The 26,399-nt window shown below is 35.2% G+C and overlaps 1 protein-coding gene across 1 annotated transcript; it reads right to left on the minus strand.

The window, feature by feature from the left end:
- Positions 1 to 20,905: 20,905 nt before the first annotated feature.
- Positions 20,906 to 26,144, minus strand: LOC112457061. Its single transcript, XM_025019932.1, has 7 exons — positions 26,007 to 26,144; positions 25,149 to 25,270; positions 22,497 to 22,700; positions 22,188 to 22,406; positions 21,865 to 21,966; positions 21,080 to 21,321; positions 20,906 to 20,956 (listed from the first exon to the last, which is right to left on the minus strand). Exons 3-7 carry the CDS (start codon positions 22,693 to 22,695, stop codon positions 20,906 to 20,908), a joined length of 813 nt encoding a protein of 270 aa, XP_024875700.1. The 5' UTR covers positions 22,696 to 22,700; positions 25,149 to 25,270; positions 26,007 to 26,144.
- Between the last annotated feature and the right edge of the window lie 255 nt (positions 26,145 to 26,399).

Consider the following 26,399-nt stretch of genomic DNA (forward strand, 5'->3'; position numbering starts at 1 on the left):
ATTGATCTGGTTATTTAATGTAAACGACCCCGGCTCCAGACTAATAAGATGGAGGCTAAAACTAGAGGAATACGATTACAAGATCGTACATAAAGCAGGAAAAAACAATGTAAATGCCGATGCATTGAGCCGAAATCCGATAGCCGAAACATCAGCGATAAATGTAACGCAATAGGACGACGACTCCCCGAGAGAGTACTCGGAGGAGGAAAAGCGGCAAATACTCTACGAGTATCATGACTCGCCTACGGGGGGGGCATCAAGGAGTCACGCGAACACTAAAACGTATCCGATTACAGCACAGCTGGCGTGGAATTACGGCGTATGTAGAAGATTACATAAATAAATGCGATACTGCCAGAAGAACAAATTGAGTAGGAAGACGAAAATGCCAATGACTATTACAGATACGCCCGAGCGACCATTCGAAAAATGCGCGCTCGACATAGTAGGCCCACTAACAGTCACGAATAACGGAAATAAATACCTCCTCACGTTCCAAGACAATCTAACGAAGTTTAGCAAGGCAGTACCCGTAGAAAATCAGGAGGCAAATACAGTAGCAAAAGCCTTTGTAACGAAAGTAGTTCTAGAACACGGAATACCGGAGAAAATTCTCACGGACCAAGGAACAAATTTTACAAGCGAGATATTTAAGAACATGTGCAAGCTACTAAAAATCGAAAAAATACAGACAACAGCATATCATCCCGAGAGTAACGGAGCGCTGAAAAGATCGCATCGTACTCTGGCAGAGTACCTAAGACATTACATAAATAAGGACCAAACCGACTGGGATGAGTGGATACCCTACGCAATGTTCACGTATAATACGACGCCTCATACGACGACAGGACTCACACCGTTCGAACTTGCCTACGGACACCAAGCGAACCTACCGACAGCCCTAACAAGGCCCCCAAAACTAACATATTCGTACGAACATTACGCAAAAGAATTACGAGAACGAATACGCGCCACGAATCAAGTCGCGAAAGAGCATATCAAAGAAGAGAAAGAAAAAGCAAAGCAGCAATTCGACAAAAAATGCAATAAGAAAACATTCAAAATAGGAGACAAGGTACTGTTACACGACGAAACAGTACGAAGGGGACGATCTAAAAAACTCGATTCGCAATGGGTAGGACCGTACGTGATCGTGGAAAAACACAGCAACGTAAACTACACCATTAAAGTAAAACTCAAGACGATACGCGTACATGCAAATAGGCTAAAAGCGTTCATCGAGGAATAAGGCTCACGCGCAACAGAAAAGTAAGCATTAGAAAAAAAAATATATACATAGCATACATATAGTAGTAAGATTTACTCCCGACGAGGACGAACCAGGACCACGTCCCTCTGTCCTGTTGCGGAGTGTAGCGTCACCCGCAACGGGGAGAAGGGCACCACAGTGCCAGGGCGGGCCACCTCATCATAAGGAGGAGGGGGCGATGGACGCGCCTCGTCCCTCTCGCTCTCCCTCGCCACGCGATCCGCAGCAGCCGCTGCCCGAAATGCCCTCCTCCAATACTCGCGCTGACAAGCATCGCAGAAAAAGGGTGTAAAATGTTGCGTACACCGAAAACACCGCATAGTAAAAAGCAGCAAATAAAATGCACCAAACACTGCTCGAAAGTAGCAGCCAACTGACGCAAAATTAAGCAGAAAAATTAAGAAAGGAAATCTGACACGGACAGGCGTCAGCAAAACTTACATTAACCACGGCGGGGGACACGAGGCGACAGGACTATCAAACGAAAACGGAATTCGAAAAAAAAAGAAAAAGAGAGATAAAACGGATAACGCTACGCGTCCACGCTAATTATTGAAAGCTTTATTGAAAATTAAAAAGGCAGAGAGAGGAAGCATATGCAAAAGACGTAGCATAAGGATAGCAGTAATAAAAATAAACGAAACTTACAACTAATCATGGCGAGGGGTACCACGCCCCAGATCAGCCAGCATACGGAAACGAAGCGCAACCAGCGTCAAAAATAAGACCATGACATCAGGCGGCGTACGTTGATCATGCCCCACCAAGAATTCACGCATACCGACATCGTAACGCACTCGAGCGTGAACAAGATCCGGAACCCCCGACCTGTCGGGAACCACCAAAGCCGGACCACCAGCCTCCTCAGCCTCCTCACCAACCCGAATCTCACTCGGGTCCACAGCGCCAGCCCGAACCGGCACATATTCAAGCGGGGGCATATGGAAAAAATTGAAAAATTGACGAGACCGGTGACAGACTCAGACCGAAGCGACTCGTAAAGCAATAAAAGTAGAAATCCGTGGACAGGCATAGTCAGCAGAAAATGCGACGAAAAATAATACCAAGTCCAAAATAGTATTCCCGTTACAGGACACCGATCATCGTCTTTCACCTAGCGGGCGAAATGTCATCCGAACCGATGCCCCCGTACGAGGTGACGTCTATTAGCGACGAACCAGGAATTTATTTTGAGAAAATCGGGACAATGCAACTACAAAAAAATATATGGAAATTGGCTATCCGAATCGAGGTAGCGGCGTTTGCAATAAGATACCACTAGCTCCAACATTACCTCGGACGAATAAAAAATTTATGCAATCGCGTAAAGGACGATAACCGAGTCATATGTAATAACATACTCCGCATAACTGAGAACGACAATACGAAATTGACGCAACTGATAATACGACTGTAAACTATTTACAAAGTACCGACGAGCCGACGCGGATTGTTAGACGCGATAGGAACCATAAGTAAAACATTATTTGGAACGATGGACGCCGACGATGAGAAACACATACAAGAACAGTTAGAATTAATGCAAAACCAACAAAATGTCATGCGACACGCGGCGAAAAGTCAGATTAAAATTATAAACGCGACGTTAGGACACATGGAAGCGCTAGAGCAAGCTATTAACAAAAACGAAAACCTGCTAGCGAATGTAACCAGACTAGTACAGGAACGAGTGTCGAATTTAGCGCACCGCGAGGAAATAGATGAACACCTGTTAGCAATAACTGCGATAATGAACAAATTAATAAACGATGTAGAAGACGTTTTAGCGTACCTCACCTACTCTAAGAGCGGAATAATACTCGTACGACTACTTCCCCTCGAAAATATTATAACCAAATTGAGAGAAGCGACAACTCACCTATCCCAAGGAGCTCACTTTCCTTTTAAAATACAAACCAAAAATTGGAATAAAATTCAGGAGTTTATGGAAATAAATGCTTACTACGATAACCCCAACGTATACACAATCCTGACCTTCCCTATTGTCACATATCCAAAGTACGAAATTATAAGAATAAACCCCCTGCCGGTACACGACCGTAAAAATATATTTGTAATACCGAAAACTACGTACGACCTACTAGCTATTGATAAAGAAAACCGAAATTATGTAACACTAAAAGAAGATGATTTGAATAAATGTAACTCCGGCACAACGTTTGTATGTAACACGAATCACCCGGTATACTTCATAATGCCGCATGCACCCTGCGAGGTGCAGATATATATAAGAGCGGAAGAAGACAATTGCGAGCGTCGCCACATTCTCTCAACCGTAACATTCTGGATAACCTTAGCGGAGCCACAGGCATGGTTGTTTTCCACACCGTACAAACAGAGTATAACTATTCAATGCAACAATCAAGGAGAACATAAAATCGACATTAATCGAACGGGAAGAATCAAATTAACTGACAATTGCAAGCTAACCACAACAGACTTGACTCTACGAACAAAAAAACGAGACCACACGACGCACGTGCAAATGCACCTACCACAATTCAACTTAACCTTCAAACAAGTAACTACAGATACCAAAATCAACAACGAAATAGCGACAGAATTAAAAATAGAACCGGTAATCAAAAACCCCGGGGAACTAACAAAATTAAGCCTAAACCTAAACGAGATAAATCAAGAAGTAGAAGACAGCCAAGCCGGTTTCTTATCAAATAAATACATAATGTACCCCGTAGGATCCCTATCTTTAATCATAATAATAACAGGGATCATAGTCGCGATAACATGGATAGCGAAAAGGAAAACGAACAAGAGTACGCGACGCGACTTCCTCACACAACGAAAATCATAACAAGATAATAATAATAACGAAAAAAAAAAAATTATTTTTAACACATATGTCAATAAATGCGAAAAACTTCAATTTGAAATCTCAGTTTTTCTTTTCCCCAGGGGGAAGGGATGTTGTGAGGCGGAAGTCGCCGTGCCCGAATTGCGACACATAGCTGTCAGCGCACATCCCGAATATTGCCAAACTCACCTGAGGTGGAATTCCGGGTGTCGCAAGCGGCTTCCAGGTCGCTCACCCGGAAGCAAAAGCGCTGACAGCTAAGTCAGCATCGCGGAAGTAATACGCGAAGAGATAAAAAGCCCGCCCTTCCGAGAAGCGGCACACAGTGGGGCGAACGCCTCATTTTTCGGTCATTTGCTTATAACTTCTACATTTTTCAATGAAATGACTTGAAACTTGACATAAATAATATACGATTATTATATATTTAGTGTATAAAATCAAAATTATTTAATTAACAATTTTTCATAAAGCGCATAGATAATTTTTTTTATTTTTTAAATACTTTTTAGTTTTTTTTTAAGTCGGTTTTATTTTTTAAAAAATTTTTTATTTTATACTTTTTTAGTGCTTTATTAAATTAATATGAATAATTATTATCGCATATTTTTTTACTGCTTCGTACCCTGATGTTTTAGCGCGATATTTTATGTACAAAAACCTTTCTGAAGAATTGCTCTATAGAACAGTAAAAACCGCATTTAAATCCGTTCAGTAGTTTTAAAGAAAATCGTAGTCATACATACATACATACACGCCGAATATATATAGAACCTTCATTTTTTGAAGTCGGTTAAAAAATAAAGTTAATTTGATTTTCAATGATAGTCTTAAACCTCGGAATGTTTAATTTTTGTGAGTTTTATAATAGAAAAAGAACTGTTTTTCTTGCTTCTCACATCTATTTCTTGAACTTAATCATCATCTACATCATTATCGCTGAAATATAATAAACATTTTGCATCTTCAGTTAATTCTTTCTTTTTATGTCCCATAATTTTTCGCGAATTAGATATTATTGGATCTGAAGCAATTATCAAATTATTAAAATATCTTCATATTTTGTATTCGCGACATTTTTCGCGAATGATTTTCTCTATATTTTCTAAAATATTTATGGTTTGTTTCATGAGCATCTTCAGATAATTGTCCTATTGGTACGATAGCATTTTTTATAATATCACTGCCATGAATCAATAATTTGTGGACTGAGACTGGCATGTAGTACCATGGGTATAATGATACAAATAATTCGGCAGTTCTAAAAGCATAGGATTCGAATTCCAACACGTTAATCCTATTACCGCTAGCGATTACTTGCAACAAAACTCCAAATCGAGTTATTAAGTTTTTATTCCTATTTGTCCTATTTCTAAACCTGTAATAGCAGCTGATAATTCTGGATTAGCAAAAAATTTTTTGGCCGTGTTGCCATCATTGGATGTACCTTTTCCTTGTTTCACGAAGTCTATCAAGAGACCTGCTTTTGTTCTGAAGGCAGTCTGTATCTCTCTTTTTCTTTGCTCGACTTTTCGTTTATGACTCTCATTCCTCGCTAACCAACATTTGATATTAATTTTATACGAAATATGTAATAAGCATTCGAAACAGCGAATCCAACAATGTAACCGTAATTGTAATGTAATTGTAATCGTAACGGCTAGCTATCCATTTTGACTTCAAATTCTTCGTGTTTATGAATTTTTGTTTCAATGGTTCCAACGCGATTTTGGGTAATTCACATAATATCAATACATGATATGATGTGGCTTATTAAAGTCTCATAATTTGATAAATCAAGATTATTTGCACGCATACAATTAAAAAGTTGACGATTCGTTCGGAAATTTTCCATTTTGCGAGCGTGTTAAAGTATAATCTTCTATATACTTTATATATTCCATATATTTTTCACTGTATCCTGAAAAGGACGCAAAGTGAATTGTATAAAGCAACGACAAAAATCAAAACTTTCAAAATCAAAAAGTCTTTAATCGACTACTGGTCGAGAAAGACTAACGAAAAGTTTTTATCTCCGCTGTTTTTATTTCCTCCTCCTCCCCTCCCCTCCCTCCCTCCTCGAGGAGAACGAATAATTTAACGTAGAGCAATCTTATTGGCCCATGGATTTACAGAATGTAAGTGGCAGTACTCCAAATACATTTATCCAATAATATTTATCATATTGCTATTATATTAATCAATGTAATTAATTGTTATAAAATAGCAATATTTAAACAAATTATATATTTTCTTTCTTATATAATTATATATCGTCTTTTTTTTATGAGAAAATAGACATCCATATTCACTCGACATGATCGAACGTCGTCCACTGAGCTATTCATGGACGACGTTCGACTATGTCGAGTGAACTTTGAGGTCAATTATCTCAAAAAGGGGGACAAAGGGGGATGAATGATCATATATGGCCAAAAACTAGACACTTTGCCCTATCAAATGGCGCAGAGTAAACCTTAATCCATTCTAATCCACAAACTTTTTTTCTGTTTGAATATTGAAGTAAGAAATTTTTAATAGTCGAATATGTCGTGTATATTTATTAATATATAATATATAATAGTACTCAAATGACATAAAACTAAAATAAATATGTTTTTTGAACCCTAATAAATAAGTTTTGATAGGCATTTAACTCATATTCGCAGTTGTACTTTCGACGGAGACTTTTTAAAAAGTAACCTATCAAATTATTAAAATTTCAGTATTCACGAAAATGTCATACTTTATCAGATCATTTTGAGGAAATAACAAAGGATAAAATCAATTATAAGCACATTTATTTATAGTTTAGGATATATATTAACATAAAATCTCATCAAAATTTGAATTATACGTTTTTCATTTTTTCGTCCAATATCCGGTTTTTGATAGATTCGCCCCACTGTGCGGCGGGCAGTCTAGAACGTAAGGCTAATCGCGCACGACCAACGTAACCTATCCTATTGTAAACGCCCGCGAGTCAGGGCAACGAAATTAACGAAACTAGTGTATCAAGTTAAAAAGGTCTTTTATTAAAATATTGTTGGACAAAAACTCTGGCAACGTTATTCTTCCTTCCTCCCGGCGGATCCAAAAGAACTCAGTGCCGACCCCTCAAATCAGAGGTACGGCACAACAGCCTGTTTCAATAGCCAATATCACAAAATTTTACGCGATAACCCTTGTTTTTCTCGACATTTCTGAAAAGCTTAGATTAAGATTTATAAGAGCTCCGTTTTTTTAATCTCTGGTAGGTCGCCTTATATAATTAATATCTCGTTTCCTGTCTCCAAGAGCCCCTCTGCCATAAGAGCTCGTTAAAAACTGTGATTTCAAAATTCATTTTTGCAAATTCTTACACGATAACCGATGCTAACATTTTTCGAGCACTTTTCTCGCATCTCAATTTATACGTCCATGAAGTTTTTTCCAATTTTTAGATACATCTATTATCTGTAGAACCTCCTTAATCCCAGACGGAGTTTGCTTAGGATCTTTATTGCATCGCGCGACTAGCTCAAAATTGCTCGCGCAATATTCCGACAAACAGAAACGGGGTCTAAAACAGAACCCTAATAAAAGAGAAATCGGCGATAGCCGAAAAACAAAATACGTCACTGGAAGAAGCGATGGGTAGACCCCCAATAAGACAGTAGGGGCCTTACGAGGGGACTCACCAATGGAAAACCGGAAATATCGATAACCGTCTCTAGCTTTCTAGGATAAACGAAAACTTAAGAATCTACCTCTTGGATGAGAAACATCTCGCCCAATAAGAAATTCTTTAAACAAAAATTAGAAACATCCCGCCAACCAGAAATTCCCAAAACAAAATACTTCTTTCAACGAAATCCATCTCTTCCATTCCTTAAACCTTCCTATATAAATTGCGACATCACGGGACTTCCTCTCTTAGTTCAGCTCCTCTTCAGACAGTTCATCTCTTCACCCTGGTTCATCTCTAAAATCTTTTCCCTCCGGTTCATTTCTTCAGTTCAATTTACTTCCCTCCTCTTCCATTTTACGAACAGTATCACATTCAAACCCGATCTTGAGTTAAGTTAAATTCTGTGCGCGAACCTAAACTCATTGAGTATCGACGAGAGCCTATCCACAGGGCCCGAAAAGATCCAGCCAGATTGAACGTAACACATCAACAAGTAGTAAGTCTTATTATCATTATTATTTATCAGCGGACACGAGGTATCCCTTTCGTTGTCTCGGATTAGACGATTTATCGGTGGACTCAAGGTATCCCTTTCGTTGTCCCGGATTAGCCGATTTATCAGTGGATTCGGAATGATCTCTTGATTATTTGGGGTTAACTGACTCGGCGGTGGACTCGGGGTATTCCCTTCTTATTCCGGATTAGCCGATTTATCGGTGGACTTGGAATACTCCTTCTCTATTAGTTCGAGTTAGCTGACTCGTCAGTGGACTCAGGGTATTCTTTTGATTTCTTTAATCTCCAAAACCTAAGGTAACTTCCCCGCAGTTAGTGGACTTTAATATTTAACAATCCGCTAACCTGTAGTGGATTCGGCCGGTCCCACCCGCAAGAAGTCGCGAAACGCCGCGAAACACAAAAGGAATCGACGGAACAGGCTGGTTATGGAATCAATAAAATCAAACGTCCTAAAACCTTAAATAACCTGAACCTTATTTCAATGGCGGTATACTTATTTTCCATGCATTAATTCTTGTCTCTGTTTTTACCCCGCGAACATCTCTTTATATTTTATTTTTAATTGCGACTTAATTTAGTTTCAAATACGCATATACACCACACGTACACTTAGCTAAAAATATATGTAATTCAATTCTGATCTCGATTGTAATAATAGCGGGCAAGATGTCCATTTTCAAAATAGGTTTCTCCTTAAAATCCTGCCTGATCACCCCGGCACTCTTGTAACACCCGCGAGAAGTACACACACATGTTACACCTACATTTCATACATTTACCCTTCATCTGGATTTATTTATTATTTGTACGATTGCCTAATTCTTTTTACTCAATGTTATTAGTAAATTCTATGTTAATTTGTAATAAATGTTCTATTTATTTCTAAGATAAACTCAGTGTTTCTTTATTTTAAATAAGACCTCGCTCTCAAATCCCTTCCACCTCTCAAAATCGCACGAGGTCCGACCCTAAGTTAAGGGTCGGCAGGAGACATGGTAAAGATGCCTATCGGCCGGCCTGTAATTACGAATTCGTAATAACCGTATTTTAGCCAAAATACCGAATGAATCTTATTCCATTTAAGATATTCTTAATCAGTAAGCTCATCTGAAGGGAGATAAAGAGCTATTTTATGAAAAAAGGTAAAAATAAAAATTTTTAATAAACTGGGGGAATGGGCAGCTAGCAACGAGTTAGGTTGGGTTAGCCGCGAATCCGTATTTTATTTATTATAAATTTTTAAGAGCAAAAATGCAAAATCGGGCTTTAGCTCCCTGCATTATTATATACAGAATATATTTTTAAAAAATCCGCGAATCTATGTAACTTATTTTATGAGAAATATGGATATTACGAATCCGATACGGTTCTCACTAGATCTAAAAAGCTGGGGAAATTTTCGTGGTAACATACTGACTGCTTCACAAGAAGAAATCATTCCATCTTTGTCTCTCTTACATCGCATAGTAGAGTCCATGTACAAAGTACAAACACTAATACGTGAGCACACGGATGCAAATATTGAGAAATAATGTCAGCAAATACCGGCTTGTTCGAGATTCCGTTAACGTTGCGCCGTCCGATCAGATGGCAGCATCGATCGGGTATCGACGCCCGATCACCGCGACAGCTGGCGCACGCACGGGCGCGCTCATCGCCAACGTCTTCCTCGCGATATTCAGAGTCGTACAAATGGCCGCGCAGTGATCAGACGCACGACGTGTGCTCTGTGCATTTTTGATTGTGACTACACATTGAAGTGCCCACCGCAGTGATTACAGCTGCCGAGATACTGCATTAACATGTAAAGCGACCGCTCATCCAGCTCTACTCGGGTACATCAACACGACGACTCAGGCTCACATGTGCGCGAGTGCCTACCGCCACGTGTCTTACCGGCTCACGGGCTAATCATCACGAGGAGGGCAATTAATATAACTGCCTCGCCCACTCACGAACGATATACAAAGACTTCTTATACAAAGACTTCTTATGTTTAGTGAACTCCGAAAAACTGCCCACCACTCTCAGGTCAGACTGTATATATCTATTCTCGAATTAAAGACGGCTCAGACTGTGTTCTGAGTTACATTTTATATTATAAAATAATTAATTAACATCCTTCTCATCCCGCTCCCATCGCCGGGATTAATCAGCGATTTCGCGAACACGGCTATTATATTATTTTTATTTTTTTTATATATGTATGCATATGTAAAGAAAGAACAAAAATAAAGACAATTTTAAAAAATAAGAAGAATCTATTTGTGTGTGTGAATTACTACGTTTACGCGAGCGTTACTTCTGTAGTAACTTACGATAATTCACTCGTTTACGCGGAGTAAATTTATCGTAAGTTACTACAAAATCCCGTTTACGCGAAAGAAAATCCCGTTTACGCGAAGGAATTATTATAAGTTACTACAGAAGTAATGGAGGATTCACACTACGTCCGATGTTCGACGTACGATGATCCGACATCTAATAGGAAATTTTTGTATCTAATAATAAATTCTGTTATTGGATGTCGGATCGTCGTACGTCGAACATCGGACGTGATCGGACGCAATGTGAATCCTCCATAACGCTCGCGTAAACGTAGTATATGTATAATTAAAAATTAATAACAAAATAAAAAAATCAATTTTTTATATATTTTATATCAAAACATTTTACATGTTATGTAAGTATTAAGTAATATGTAAGTATTAAGTAGTTATGTAAGTATTAATACTTAAGTAATAGTAAGTTGTAAGTAATAATATTAGTGAAAATGGAATTCATAAATTTTTCCTCGTTTTCCACCTCGACCTCTTTGCCCCTTTCTTCCCCTCAACCCCTATTTTGAAAATGTGGCGGCGGCGGTGGAAATTGTGGCGGCAGCGGTGGAAATTGTGGTGGTGGCGGCGGACATTGTGGTGGCGGCGGGGGCGGCGGACATTGTGGTTGCGGCGGCGGTGGTAGCGGAGGCACTTGCACCTGTTGCTGTTGCTGTTGCTGTTGCCGCCGCTCACGACGACGTTGGCGATAACGCCGACGACAATCCGTTTAATGAGCCTAAAAAAATAAATTATTTTCAAATAATAAAATTAATTCTCTCTCTCTCTCTCTCTCTCTCTCTCTCTCTCTCTTTCTCTCTAAATATATTTATTTTCTAAAAATACTCACAGCTGGAAGTACTTGCACAAAAATTATGCGGGGCACCGGCATATGGCCAGGAACAGGCACAAAATTTCCTGGCAAGTGGCCAGGAATGAGCGGCATCGGTATTGCTGCAAAAAAATGTTATATATATAATGCATACAATATTTGCACATGTATTTATATACGTACATGTATATACATTGATAATTACACAAAAGTAAAATAGAGGTTATTATGGAACCGGTGGCTAGGCCATCGATTCTATCGTCGAGCTCTGTACGCAGCGACGGTGAGTGCCGGCCAATCGTAGCGGCCCAAGCGTCAGATCGAGCGCGGGGCATGGCGGACCCATCAGGCGAACAAATCGAGAGGACCAACCAGGACGCTGACAACGTGGAGGACTGTAGTTTCGAATCAATCGCGAGCACACAGATCCTTTCACCTATCCACGAGGCAGTGGCAGAGGCGATCCTGTTGTCACAGCAGACACCGATGCAGCCCGCTGGCACAGTATATACAGTAGCGCAACTCCCTGTCGGCACCTTTGATGTCAGAGTGTACGAAATTCAACTGCACATGCGCGAGCTAAGTAGATAACCAATCAAAGATCTGCTCTTTTTAGCGGAATTTCTTGCACCGTTCATCTTACCTTTTTTTCTCTCTAACGAGGAGAGAAAAAGAGGAAAGATAAATAGTGCAAAAGCTAAAAGAACAGATCACATACTACTGGGGGTCGATTCTGTATCTTGGGACGAGGTGAAAATTACAAAATTGAACAGATTTACTAGATTTCGACAAATAAAATTGTAGATTCTCTAGTGAATTTCCTCATTTTTGTAATTTTTACCTCGTCCCAAAATAAAAATAATGTAAACAATTAGCTAATCACATAGTATACTTTATAGACCATAAAAAATATGTCAGAAGTAAAAAAACATAAAATTATATGAACATCGATTAATATAAAAAATAATATATGCACTTATATATATAAAATATAATATATATAATATATAATGTACATCTTTGCGATAAAAAAAAATACACAAATAAGATAAAATGTTGAGAGAATCTAAATAATGAAGCAAATAACATGTAGAGTAAATATTTATAATAATAATGTTATTATAATTAAAAAACGTATGTATAAATATTTTTTTATCTAGTCTATAAATATATATACATTCATTTATTGAAATAATATATACTATTTATATTACTTATACTACATAATACTATTTATACTGTTTATACTACATATACTAAATATACTATTTATTGAAATAATATATATACTACTTAAATAAATATCTTAAATTTTTCTATTAAAAAAATACAAATATATTAACCGAAATTAATAAATAGAAATCAATGTACATTATTTGTACGCAATAATAACCCTAGACAGACTCACTTATTTTTCTCATACGTGAATGACTCACTGGGGTAATACGTTACCCTAAACTTGTACCGCGTGTATAATATTTCCAGAATGTTCTTAGAAAACTTTATAATAGATAATTTTGTTTGTTGTTTAATAGGGAAGACGATAGTCATCAATTTGCGGTAGTAAAAAAAAAATAAGAGCCAAACATTCTCCCAGACACCAAAAACATTCAGCCGTGAGTATGAGCGCGAGGGTACTATGCACGCGTTTTAGAGCGAGTGAGATATCTATGTAAACTGATTTTTTTTGTGAATAATAAGTTAATTATCAATAATTATTCATTTAAAAGTATTTTACTGTCCCTTAATAGTCCTGGTCATCATCGTTAGGGTCATTAAAAACTTCATCATCAAGCCAATCATGATACTCTATATTCAAGTCATCATCATCATCATTATCTTTATCATTATCGTCGCTAGCAGCTTCTTCTGTAAAAACAAACAAACAAATTAGAAAACAACTAAGAATATAATAAATTCAAAATTTGAAGTTAATGTAAAATACCTGTTTTTCTGAAGCGATTCACTGACAAAACCCGGTAATTGGTCACCATCAAACCAGTGAAAATGGTACTGGTTTTCTTCCAATGTCCAACCATTGTTCTCAGGAATGAAAATGCTTGGTTGTTTTTTATTAGCATTATTCCATATACTTGAAATGTAATTTGCTCGACAAAATTGTTGGAAAAACTCAATTTTACATGGTGGTAGATTGCTTGCATCAAAGTTTTTTATATTTTTGGGGTTAAATTCTTCATTTACATCAGAAACGTTGTAGTTATTTATGAACAGCTGAAGCCTGGCAGCATCCACGTCAAGTGTTACAGTAACATTGTAAATGTCGCAGATGAAATTCTGTATTTTGTTGAACATATCTTGTTGTATATGTGATTTGTAAATGACTCTGGTTTGCCGAATTCCATAAAAACTTGTTGATACTCATATTTTTTCTTTAATATATTAAGTGGTCTTTGTTTCCCTTTCTTGAAGAAAGAAGAGATTTTAGATTTATTTTCTGTCCTGTAGACATTATTGTAGCTAATTTTTTTTTCACTGTTAATTTCAATGGTATTTATAGTTTAAATATGCAGTGCAGTGTAAATATGCAATATAAATATTATCATTATGTAATTGTCGTTGTTTTTATTCTTCCGGGAAGGGTAATAATATTTTTTCTTCTATGATTCTCAGACAATGTCTACGCATTTTTGGCATATCTGTTGAATATTTTTTATTTGAAGGATTTTCTCCCAATGCTATTGATACTGCAAATGCGGCTGCAAATATTCCACATGACGCAAGATCTGGCTGCTTGGTTATTTTTTCAAATATTATATTATTTTGTTTCAGATTAGGGTATCGTTTTTTAATGTATTTTTGTTCAAATAATGTTAGATCGTAATAAGAATGAGTATCAAAATACAAACTATCATATATATGAAGCATTAAACTATCATAGTAAATACAGTGCCAGTGGTTATCACAATGCTGACCTCCGACAATCTGAACATCGGAAGTAAAGATCGGTTCAATCCAATGTAAATTTATTATAAAAAGAACATTAACACGAGAAAATGTAATATATCTTTCTATTATCATCATAATTTTATTTAAAGGTCGATCATCTAACCACGAATTTTCTTTTAACACGTTCTCTTCAATTGTTTGTGGCAGTGGATAAATAAGATTATTTATGTTAAAATCATTATTTTCAATTTTATCATTTAATATTATACATTTTTTTGGTACATTTTTATTTTTTTCACTAGTATGTGAAGACTTATTAATGTTGATTGTGTGACGTTGCACGATGTGCACGTCACAGTCTTCGCCACTCAAACCTTTATATTGCGCGCGTACCCGCTTATCGTCGAATTATCATGTTTTAGCTATTAGTTACAGGAGGAAGCGGTCGGGCGGCCCGAGTAGGCCGGATGGCGCCATCCGCCGGCGCGGTGAAGCGCCCCAAAATTATAGGAGGCCGCGAAGCGGGCCCGCCACGATCGTCACTGTTGGGCTGATCTCGAGCGTGCGTGGACGTCCGGCGAGGAGTCCTGAGGGTGTATTAAGCGAGGGCGGCGGCCCTACAAGCCCATCCAGAAGGAAGGGTCGAGGACCACGAGAGGTTGTAAACGACCTCCAATCCCAAAAATAAGGTAACGGGGCCAGCGGGGCGGAACGTCGAGTACCGTTTCAAGTATCGTATTTGGAGATGTGCGTAGGATCGCTTCCCGACCTACGCACTAATGTGAATCCCTCGGGACTATTGCTTAGGTTTTTTTTTACGGGTCTGACATATCCCGCCCGCTGCTACCCCGTGAATAGAGTAAAAGGGGGGTCCTTTTCCGCTCGACTCGACAATCCGGTGTATGATTGTGTGTGATAGCGTGTCGGCGTACGACGTGGCGGCCTTGCCACGCGTCACGATCCTTGCGAGTGTTATGCGATTATGCGGATCGGCTCAACAGTCACCCGAGGATTAGTTTCGCGCTTCCGTTAATCCGAGGGTTTATTTCGCGTTTCCGGTAGTCTTAGTGTTTCGTTAATCGTAAGCCTCGCGTCCACGGTGGCGTGAATCTCGTCCGTGCATTCATTCTGGGGCGTATCAGCACGTAGACCCGTTAATTACCGCGCCCGGTGCTTCGAGTGTGAGGCGACGGAGTAACAAGTCGGGGGTGTGCATTTCGGATTATTCCGTTTACCGTTCCGCGTTTTGGTCTTAGAGTTCCGTTTACCGTTTAGAGTTGCGTCCCTTCGGGTGGAGATATCACGCGCCCCGGAGTGTATCGTGCGGAAGTATCACGCGCTCGCGGAGTGGACCGAGGAGCGAGAAGAATCGTACCCCGTATATTGGTGTACTCTTTCGTTAATTACGATTGCGCGTATCCTTTCGTTTGCGGGTATTATTCCGTTCGTTAGCCTATATGGTCGCATTCCGTATATGATTTGATATTAGTGTTCGCGCTCCCGTTAAGCTCTATTACAGCGTTCCGCGTAGTTCACCGCGTGTATGATTTCGCCATCCCCTAGAGTGGATTATTGTGATTGCGTGTATTATTTCGTCGGCGTATATTATTACTTTTCGCGTATTTCATCGCGTAAATTATTTCTTGCGTGTATTATTTCGTCGGCGTATATTATTACTTTTCGCGTATTTCATCGCGTAGATTATTTCTTGCGTGTATTATTTCGTCCGCGTATATTATTACTTTTCGCGTATTTCATAGCGTAGATTATTTCTTGCGTGTATTATTTCGTCTGCGTATATTATTACTTTTCGCGTATTTCATAGCGTAGATTATTTCTTGCGTATATTAGTGCGTCGGCGTATATTATTACGTTTCGCGCATTTCATCGCGTAGATTGTTCCTTATTGCGAGTACAAGTTACACGTACGTTTTTCCGGGAATATTATTTCTGCGTCCGAGTTTATTTATACCGCGCAGACCCTTCGAAAGACCTTACGTGGTCGATGGATTGCGATTGATCGCGGCGAATATTTCGCTCGCGTCCTGCAAGTTGTAACGCTATTATCAAGCTTTCTATTATATTATAGTTTGATTTACATGTTATTTGAATGCTTTCTTTTGTGTTTGTCTTCGCTTCACCACGGTCAAACCCCTCCGCATTCGGCCTAGGTAAGAACTACGACCCTCTACCGAAAATCCTGAGCAGTCGTTGCGATCGGCCAGAGCGGGTGTATCTTGACTATTGAATTAAGAGTTATCTCGATAATGAGAGTTGGTTTCGGATCTATGTAGAGTTCATGTAGAGTACTTTTCGCGGGTTAGAGTAAACGGTGGTGTGGCCGTATCCACACCTGGCGCCCAAAGTAGTTTCGTATCGCTTTCGAGATCCGCTCTGCCACCCGATCATAGATTTGCTACGCGATTCAGTCCCGCCTCACGGCCCGGGGAAAATAAAATAGAGAAATAGCGTCGCAATTGACAGTTTTTTTGAATTATATTCATTATCCTTATTAGAAAAAAAATTTTCTTCAAATAAAGTCTTCACATTTGTTATTGGTATTTCACTTTGCTCGTTTAATCCAATAAAAATAGGTTTATGGTCTGAGAAAAAAGTTTCGTATACTACAGCAGTGTAATTAAGTATTCGATCAGATATAAATATTACATCGATTTGCGTATTAAAATTTGTAGTTAAAACGTGTGTTAAAAGAGCACGTTTAAAATTTAATTTTTCTAAATGTTTTTTCAAAAATCCTCTATCATTATACGAATCGTAGTTAAAATCACCTATTACAATCTTTTCATTACCTAATGTTTTGCTCAAAATATTACTTACTTAATTCATAGGTAAATGCTGTATTAGTTACTGATGGTGACTTATAACCTGTAATGATTTGTACTTCATTTGCAGTTAGAAGTATTAAATCAATATGTCGATGTCCATTTATTGTTTTATTTTTTTGTATATGTCCATTAACATTTCCGTTCAGTTCTTTTTTTATAAAACATATTATTCCTCTTGTTGATCGTTTATCATAATTATCTAAACGGAAAATAATATTAAATCCTTCTAATGTAAAATTATCATTTGCTATTGTTTGTGTTTCTGAAAAAATTAAAAGGTCAGTTTGTTTATACCATTTATCACAATTTATATTAGTAATATTTTTATTCAAAGATTGTACGTTCTGGTATATAATTTTTATTATATTTTTTTTTATAACTTTTGAGTACGCTAATTCAAGAATTTTCTCTTGTTTAAGTTTTTTTATTTCCAATTACAAAGAATTTTCTTCAAAATTCCACAGGCTCCATTGACTAGGCCATCTGCAATATCTACATTATTGGTTATCATATAGTTGATTCCAATTTTTAATGTGATTTTAGAATCTAAACCACTGCATTCTGTTTTTTTTTTATTTTTTAATGATGTTAGCAGTTTATTTCTTGTTTTACTATTTACTTTTCCTAAAATTGAGTCTATTGCTTTAAATTCATAAGCGATTCCATCTTTTAAATCTATCTTCAATTTATTATAAATATCCACCGAACGATTGTCAGCATATAACCTTACGGCGTCTATAGAGATGTTATCTTTTGTCGTTTCTCTTGATCTTATTAGATCAATATTGTTTTCAGACATTGTTCCTCTCGCAAGATTGTTAAGTGTTTCAATAAAATTTTTATCTTTTTTTTGTCTCATTATTTCCGTTAATTCAAATAATTCAAATTCGCTCCATAATACATTTTCTGAAAAAAAAAAAAAAACCGCTTAACATGCTTGATTTAGGTGGGAGATAGGTAAATCTGAAGAATAGTGGCCTCCTCACCGATTTTGTTCAACTTGGGCTCAATCGACGCGTTTTTGCATGAAACGACCAAATCTGGAAGAAAAAAGTGTCGCTCTGCCCCGCGAAGTGAGATATTAACGGTTAAAGTTGACGACTATCAGGTTATGAGACCTGTCATACCGACGCGATGTAGCGACTGGTAGCGACCACGAACATGCCCTGCGGCCACATGCGCATGCTCCGTAGCCGCACGCGCATGCAAAAGAAGGTCACGTGACAACTGTCTGCTTGGTAAGTACATATTTATGTGTATGTACTTTTCACATACCAACTATTCTCTGCTTTAACAAATTATTTATGTTTTGTTAACTTAAACGCTTAATAACTGTAACAGAAATAATTTGTTAAAGCAGAGAATAGTTGGTATATGAAAAGTACATGTAAATATGAACTTTTCATATACCAACTATTCTCTGCTTTAACAATTTTATTTCTGTTTCGTTAACTTCAACACTTAATATCTGTAACATAAATAATTTGTTAAAGCAGAGAATAGTTGATATATGAAAAGTAAATATTTATGTGTACTTTTCATATACCAACTATTCTCTGCTTTAACAAATTATTTATGTTTCGTTAACTTAAACGCTTAATATTTGTAACAAAAATAATTTGTTAAAGCAGAGAATAGTTGGTGTATGAAAAGTACATGTAAATATGAACTTTTCATATACCAACAATTCTCTGCTTTAATAATTTTATTTCTGTTTTGTTAACTTCAACGCTTAATATCTTTAACAGAAATTATTTGTGTTCCAAAATATTCTCTGTTGTAATCAAAACCGTAATGTAGCAGTGCTAAGTTGTAAAGGTGCCAATTCATGGGACGCTGAAAAACAGCGTTGAGCGTCGTCACGTGACATCACTATGATGCCAGCGTCAAGAAAGAGAAGTTGGATTTTTCCAACTTTAAGCGTCAAAGCCAAAGCAGCGCGAAGACGCCGAAATTTTGACGCTGTTTCCCTTTTCATGAATTTCAATTGACGCCGGCGTCAATTGTGGCCATGCGACCTTCTTGCCGCTGAAAATGAGCGTCGAGCGTCAGCATGAAAAGGCACCTTAAAGCGCGTCATTGAGCATGCGCGTGTGGCCACAGGGTATGGTCGTAGTCGCTGCATCTCGTCGGTATGACAGGAATCATAACCTGATTCCTGTCAACTTTAACCGTTAATATCGCGCTTCGCGGGGCAGAGCGACACTTTTTTCTGCCAGATTCGGTCGTTTCGTGCAAAAACGCGTCGATTAAGCCCAAGTTGAACGAAATCGGTGAGAAGGCCACTATTTTTCAGATTTACCGGGAGATATATCGAAGTATCCATAACCGGTGGTAATTGATAAAGATCTCCTACCATCAAAACAGAAACTCCACCAAAGCTTCTGTCTCGACCCATTATTTGTCTTAATCGTGTATCAATTCGACTAAACATCGTACTACCCACCATCGATATTTCGTTTATAATTAATAATTTTAATCCAAATAAATTCTCTCGTATAGTATTAGCCACATCTTCTGACAATTCTGGCATTTGTCCTCCGTATTGTGTTACTGGCAAAGCAAAAGCTGTGTGTAACCCCAATAAGCACAAGTACGTTTTATGTACGTACAATGAACATCCATGTCGGACATTGTGTACATCCACTGGACGTCCATATTAAGTACGACGGACGTACAGTGGACATCCATTGTATATCCGTTTGCAACTGGGATGGACATCCATAGGACATCCATTATTGGACATTCATGGATCTTAAATGGATATAAATGATTAATCTAACGGACGTACTTTGGACCTTTTATGGACAAAATTTATACCTTTACTGGACATATTTCGGTTTCTTATTATACGTGCATAATTTAGAATTAATTAGGTAATAAAATGAATAACGATTTAGTGAAAAACTGAAATAGTTTTATTTTATACAGTTTTATATTATCACAGTATACATATACTGATTATTATTACTGCACTTATTAGTATCACATCAGTATTTTGTAATACTGCAATACATTTATTAAATTAAACTATAATAATATTTATATATGTATATATAGCTACATATAACTAACTCTGTTATAATCTTATATATTCTATATAAATTAATAATTTATATATATAAACTATATATATATATACATATATAAATTAAAATATAAACAAAAAAAAATATAAACCATAATAAAAAATGAAAGTGATGATGAGTTTCTCAGGTAAGTTATTAATAAATGATTCGACCAATTAATTTTCAGCATCTGAACCTTCACGCGCAGTTTCTGCATCATTATTATTCTCTCCACGTTTCTTATTATTATTATTACTACGTTCTTTGGCTCTTCTTAACCACTTTTGGATTGCTTCTTCGCACTCTTTATTAGTAGAATTTGGGATGCTTTTTTTGACAGAACCTATAATATAAAAACAGGGTAAAAAATAATTAGAAAATTGTAAATAGTATAATTGTAAATAGTAAAATTGTAAATAGTAATTGTATATTGTATATTTGATAATCTACGAAGGAAGAATGATTTTAATAAAATTGTTAAATAAAAGATAATCGGTAAATAAAATATAATCTAAAAAACTACTTACCAATTATCAAATCCGCTAATTTTAATTTGTTAAAAGTTTTTTTGGCTTGCCTTCCCAACCAACTATAGGTTGATGCAAGGTCATTTGTTATTAACATTTGCAAAGCTTTTTAAGTAAAATTTTGTACAGACCTTTCACCAATTTTTGCAAGTTCATTCATCTGTAAAATTCAAAATAAAAATAATGATCAACTAAAATTTCATTAATTGATAAAGTATATTTGTAAAACTGCAATAAATATGTAACATATATATGTGAGAATAACACATTCATAAAATATTACCGCAACGTTAAAATTTTTCTCGTCGTTTAGGTGTTTATCGACGCGGATTAGGTCTTCCTCGTCTTTTAACGGAAAATTAAACATTGTGAAGAATGAAGTTGTTGCTTCCTCTACTTCTTGAGTCACCTTATTCGTAACAATACGATTAACCGATGTGGTTAATTCGTGAAGTGAATCTGTATATTGCCACATGCTGGCTTTGAAAAGATTTTGTTGGTGGATGATTTCTTTAAAATAATTTTCTGGAAAAAAGTTTAATATATTTATTAATCGTGTCGAACATGTAATAATAATTTAATTTTATAATAAGATTAATGAGATATTCTATCGAAAATAACTGTACATAAAATATATATTACTCGCAATCGCAAAATTTGCCTATTGCCCGAATTTTTTAACCAATGCAATATAAGGCTTAAATGTCCATAACGCGTTCTGAGTACTTTATTTCGGCCTCAACGCGTTGTGTTTTCCAACGCTCAGTGGTCAAAATAAATATCCAGAACGTGTTGTGGACATTTAAACTTATCCATATCGCATTGGTTAAAAATTCGAGCAATGGGCAAATTTTGCGATTGCAAATAACATATACATACCACAGTTGTGTTTTATATGTACAGGAAAACATTTACATTCTTGTTCATTAACATTCAATGGTTTATCGTTGTCATCTAAAGATTTATTACCTACAAAATTTACAAAAAATACATTATAAGCTTTTGCATTTTGTAAAGGTGCTTAATAGTTGTGATTAATAATTATATATATTACAAAAAATAATTTACCAATCGATAAATTCCTTTCAAATTTCTCATTTCGAATTCTATCGTTATTAGTAGCTTGACTCTTTTGTTTCGGCTTTCTTTTACTTATAAAAGTACTGGTGTCTGGAAGAAAACATTAGGAACTAAATGATTGAATGTTTTTTGAATTTATAAAGTATTCGCGAATGTTTTCTTTTATCCCTAAAAATTTACGTTATACTTTTATTTTAAAAAGATTTTAAAAAGTAAAATAACGCCAGATACTACTATGTCTCTTCATTTATAAGATAATTAATTTTTAACAAAATTTATATAATGTAGCAAATAAATACATGCATACGAACCATTCGTTAAATGTGGAGGAGTCGGCAATTTAGTCGGCAATTTATTATTATCGTCTGATGATGATAGATTATCCTCATCAAATGAAGAGCCAAACGTTTTTTTTATTATTTTCCTTTTATTTCTGTCAGATTCTGTTTCATTCTGTTTAGATCTGTCAGAATTTACATCGGACGAATATTCCGCCCGTTTACACTTTTTTTCTGCTGTTGAATAATCATCTAAAACAAAATAAATATAACATGACGACAATGCAATAAATATATTTTTTGTTAATTGATACATAAGAACACAATAAGTAATATATTTACAAAAAGTTCCATTTCGTATAAGCCGAATAGGATATGAAGGCCAAGAAGTATCAAGTGCATCGTGATTTTTTACTGCAGCTTTCAACTTGTCAGGTGTAAGCGTCGGCCAATAACATTTGTCGTTTAGTATCCAACTTGATGGAACTACTTCAACACAATCTTCATCAGTGAAAATCACAATAGTCCATGTCTTTGTCATTTTTCCTGCAAATTATTAACAATTTGTATACGCAACTTCAAATCAATCATTTTAAATATTATATAAATATTTGGAATCAAGCCGTTAACAAACAGAAAGGAATTCAATTTTTTATCTTATCGTAAAATTTATTTGTTAGGTATATATATTCTCAGAACAATTGAATATTATAATAATATTCTTTGGAATATTATTCATCATTTTTAAAAATACTGAGAAGTTAATAAATTTAATATTTAAGAAATATATCTCTATTTTTATTAATTTTAATTGTAAAATATAAAAATAAATTGTAAAATGACATTTAAATAATCCTAAATTAAAATTTTTTTATATAGAAAAATAAAATTATTAAAATCTATAAAATTCAATTAGATGCGGAATGAAGTAAGGGAAAAATAACAAATTTATCTTTAAAATGTAATCTTATACATTTATGCGATATTTCACTTATATTCCAACTTTGAAGATCGTTAACAACGTTATCAACTAAATATATACCCAAATCAGAAGAATTACATGGTTTATTATAAAAATCTTTTTTTGAATTATATTTATTTTCAATTATTACTATATTTTTATCGTTACTAGCAATATTTTTAATTAAAACAATGTCACCATTATTTAAACTACAACAATTATTTGGATCTTTTATTTTTAGAGTAAAATTAGAAAATACAATTTTTTCCCATTGACTAGTACACAAAAATTGATTTAAAGGGTTTATCATGTTTATTGAATAATTTGGGTTTCATATTCAAATTATTTTCTTCACTTAATTCTGCAAAATTTTCTTCATATATACGATTAACTATTTGTTGCAATGGTTTATCTTTTTTTCTAATATATCCTTTTATCTTTTGCATATGATTTTCAAAGGGACAGGCACTGTATTCTTGTAACATTCCGAACTTTTTTACATCATCGCATAAATGTAATAAGTTATGAATATTAATTGAACAATTATCTTTGCCATACAAAATTATATAACTTTTTACAAAATAATTAAGAAGAGAATTAGCGTAATCTAAATATCTAACATGATGGAGAGACGATAAAATAGTGACAGCTACATTTAAAGACATAAAATTGAGATAATTGTCTCGATTAAGTACAGATTTTAAAACAAGACCTGTGTACAATAAAAATTGTCTAAATTCTGTAGCTTTCCATCTTCTACTTTCTTCTAATGATCTAGGTGTACGATTAAATTCTAAAGGGATATTTTTAATTTGATTTATTAATAAACCAGAAATTTGTGTAATTTGTGCATGAGATAATTTTACTGATGGTTTACCAAAACACCACATACTCACTATAGCTTTTGTAACACCTAAATCAATTAAATGCATCGGCTCGACAGGAAAATCACGAATCATATCTAAATGTTCGATTAATTCAAGGTCAGAAGTTTTTGAACTTATGTGATGTTCTTCTTGAGATTTTGATCTAAATTCTAAATTGGTTCTATCACGGAATTTATTTAAATTCGAGAAACAAACTCTACCGTTAATATAATCCCCTTCTATAACACATTTCGTACATGAATAATAACCGGTATGACCTTTTGTAAATTTAATAAACGCCTTAGCAGGTGTATCGCAAATAAAACCTTTAATTTTGAAGGGATAAATAAAACTTTTGTTCTCTTTATTTATTATGATACCGTGTGTTGACAAATCGATAACTTCGGCAATAAAATCTTTTAAAAATAAATTTGCTTCATCTGGCTTTTTTCCCCCGTGATATATACCTACAATACCTACTTTATTACGATTTTCAACTAAACTACATAGTATTGGCCACAACTGCTGATTCGAACTTTTAAAAAGTGGTAAACCATCAATATTTATGTAAACTTCTATTTGTTGCAAATTTTTTAAAAATACAAATGAACATAATTTATGAATACAATTATTCAAACCAAAATGATAATAATGTCCTGGTTCAACAATCTTCAATGTATTTTTTCTAGGAGTTTTTAATAATACGCGAGCATCCGAAGGTAATTCATCATGTTCTGATTTTAAAATAGCTAATAATTCGTTAATTGCAACATGAATAATTTTATTTTTCCAAGCCCAAGTAGCAAGTTGTGATCGTAGAGAACATTTATTGGTTGTATTGGAATTTTCATAATTATTAATTAATTCGTTATTAAATGATTCGTTATTCAAAGTGCTTTCATTAAAATCTATAATAAAATCATTATTGGATGTATCACTATCTGAACTCTCTAAACTTTCTAATATATTATTATCAAATTCAATATTATCAAAATTATTATCCAAATCAATGCAATTAAATTGTTCATTAATATTCGTTTTATTATTCAAATCATTATTATTTAAATATTGAGCAAAAGCTTGATCAGATTCAACTAAATTTATCGTAGAATCTGTACTAGCTTTTGCTCGTCTATAATATTTAGTTGCAATTTTAGGCATACTCACTTATTTTCCAAGAATTTCCTAAAGGCAACACAGTCCTTAAGTGTGATCTTGTAAATTAACTGTACCAATGGTGTTGCGTAACCTTCCTCAATGGGTTTTTCAAAGCAACAGATTTTCCAGAGCTATATAAAATAAAAAATGTTTTTAATTTATAGGATTTAAAAGTATTAATTTATTTTAAAGAAGATATAAAATAAGAATGAGTTTAGATGAAGCATATTTTATATTTTGAGTCAATGCGCTAAGTCAAATACATGGGCTGCTTTCCAACAATGACACAGTGCGACATAGTATCATTCTATTGTCTTTCAATACCAGTGAACGGCAAAGATAAAATAATACTGTGTCATACTGTGTCGTTGCTGGAAAGCACTCATGATTAACAGGTTGTATGTACATACAATATGTGAAAATCTGAAATATGTATTATACATGAATGAATATTGTTAGTTCATTAAAAAGTTAGTTTATTTTATTAAACATATCATCTAAAAATATAAATTAATTTTAGATGTAGCAAAATGTATATAGCGTATTCTACAATGAGACAGAAGTCAGTAATCAGAAGATATAAGCGAGTCATAAGCCTGTTTTAAAGCATTCATAAGTTGGAACGCAGTTGTCATAATGAAACAGAAGTCAGCGCAATCAGAAGATATAAGCGAGTCATAAGCAATTATAAAGCATTCATAAGTTGGAACGCAGGTGTCATAAAAGATTGGCAAAAATCCAATCCTTGTCACTTATAGCTTATAGCTGCTTCTGTCTCATTGTAGAATAGGCTTATATATTTTATGAACATACATACAATTATATTTTCAAGCAGATTTTCAATATCGAAGTTCAACACATACTTACATTTTTTCGTATCCGTGTATCCTCACAACCTTTAGGTCTGTCTCGATCCGTTCGACAACCCGCGACACCGCTAACCGGATCAATCTCCGACGAGTCGTTCGTAATTCTTCGAAATACACCGCGTGTACCACACTTGGTTATTCTACACTATTTTTAAAATTATATATAATTGCGAATTATTATTGCGATAAGTAAATAAATATTATACGCTGCTTCTATTCTCTTGATAACGAAAAATATGTAATATCGTCATATAAAGTAAAATATTAACTTTTTAGGTTATAAGAATAAAAATCTGCTAAAATTATGTATTTATTAAATACATATATATAAATATACATATACTTACATTTTTTCGTATCCGTGTACCCTCACAACCTCTAGGTTTGTCCT

Source organism: Temnothorax curvispinosus, unplaced genomic scaffold (assembly GCF_003070985.1).
Source record: "Temnothorax curvispinosus isolate PA1 unplaced genomic scaffold, ASM307098v1 QBEX01007456.1, whole genome shotgun sequence".
Lineage (NCBI taxonomy): Eukaryota > Metazoa > Arthropoda > Insecta > Hymenoptera > Formicidae > Temnothorax > Temnothorax curvispinosus.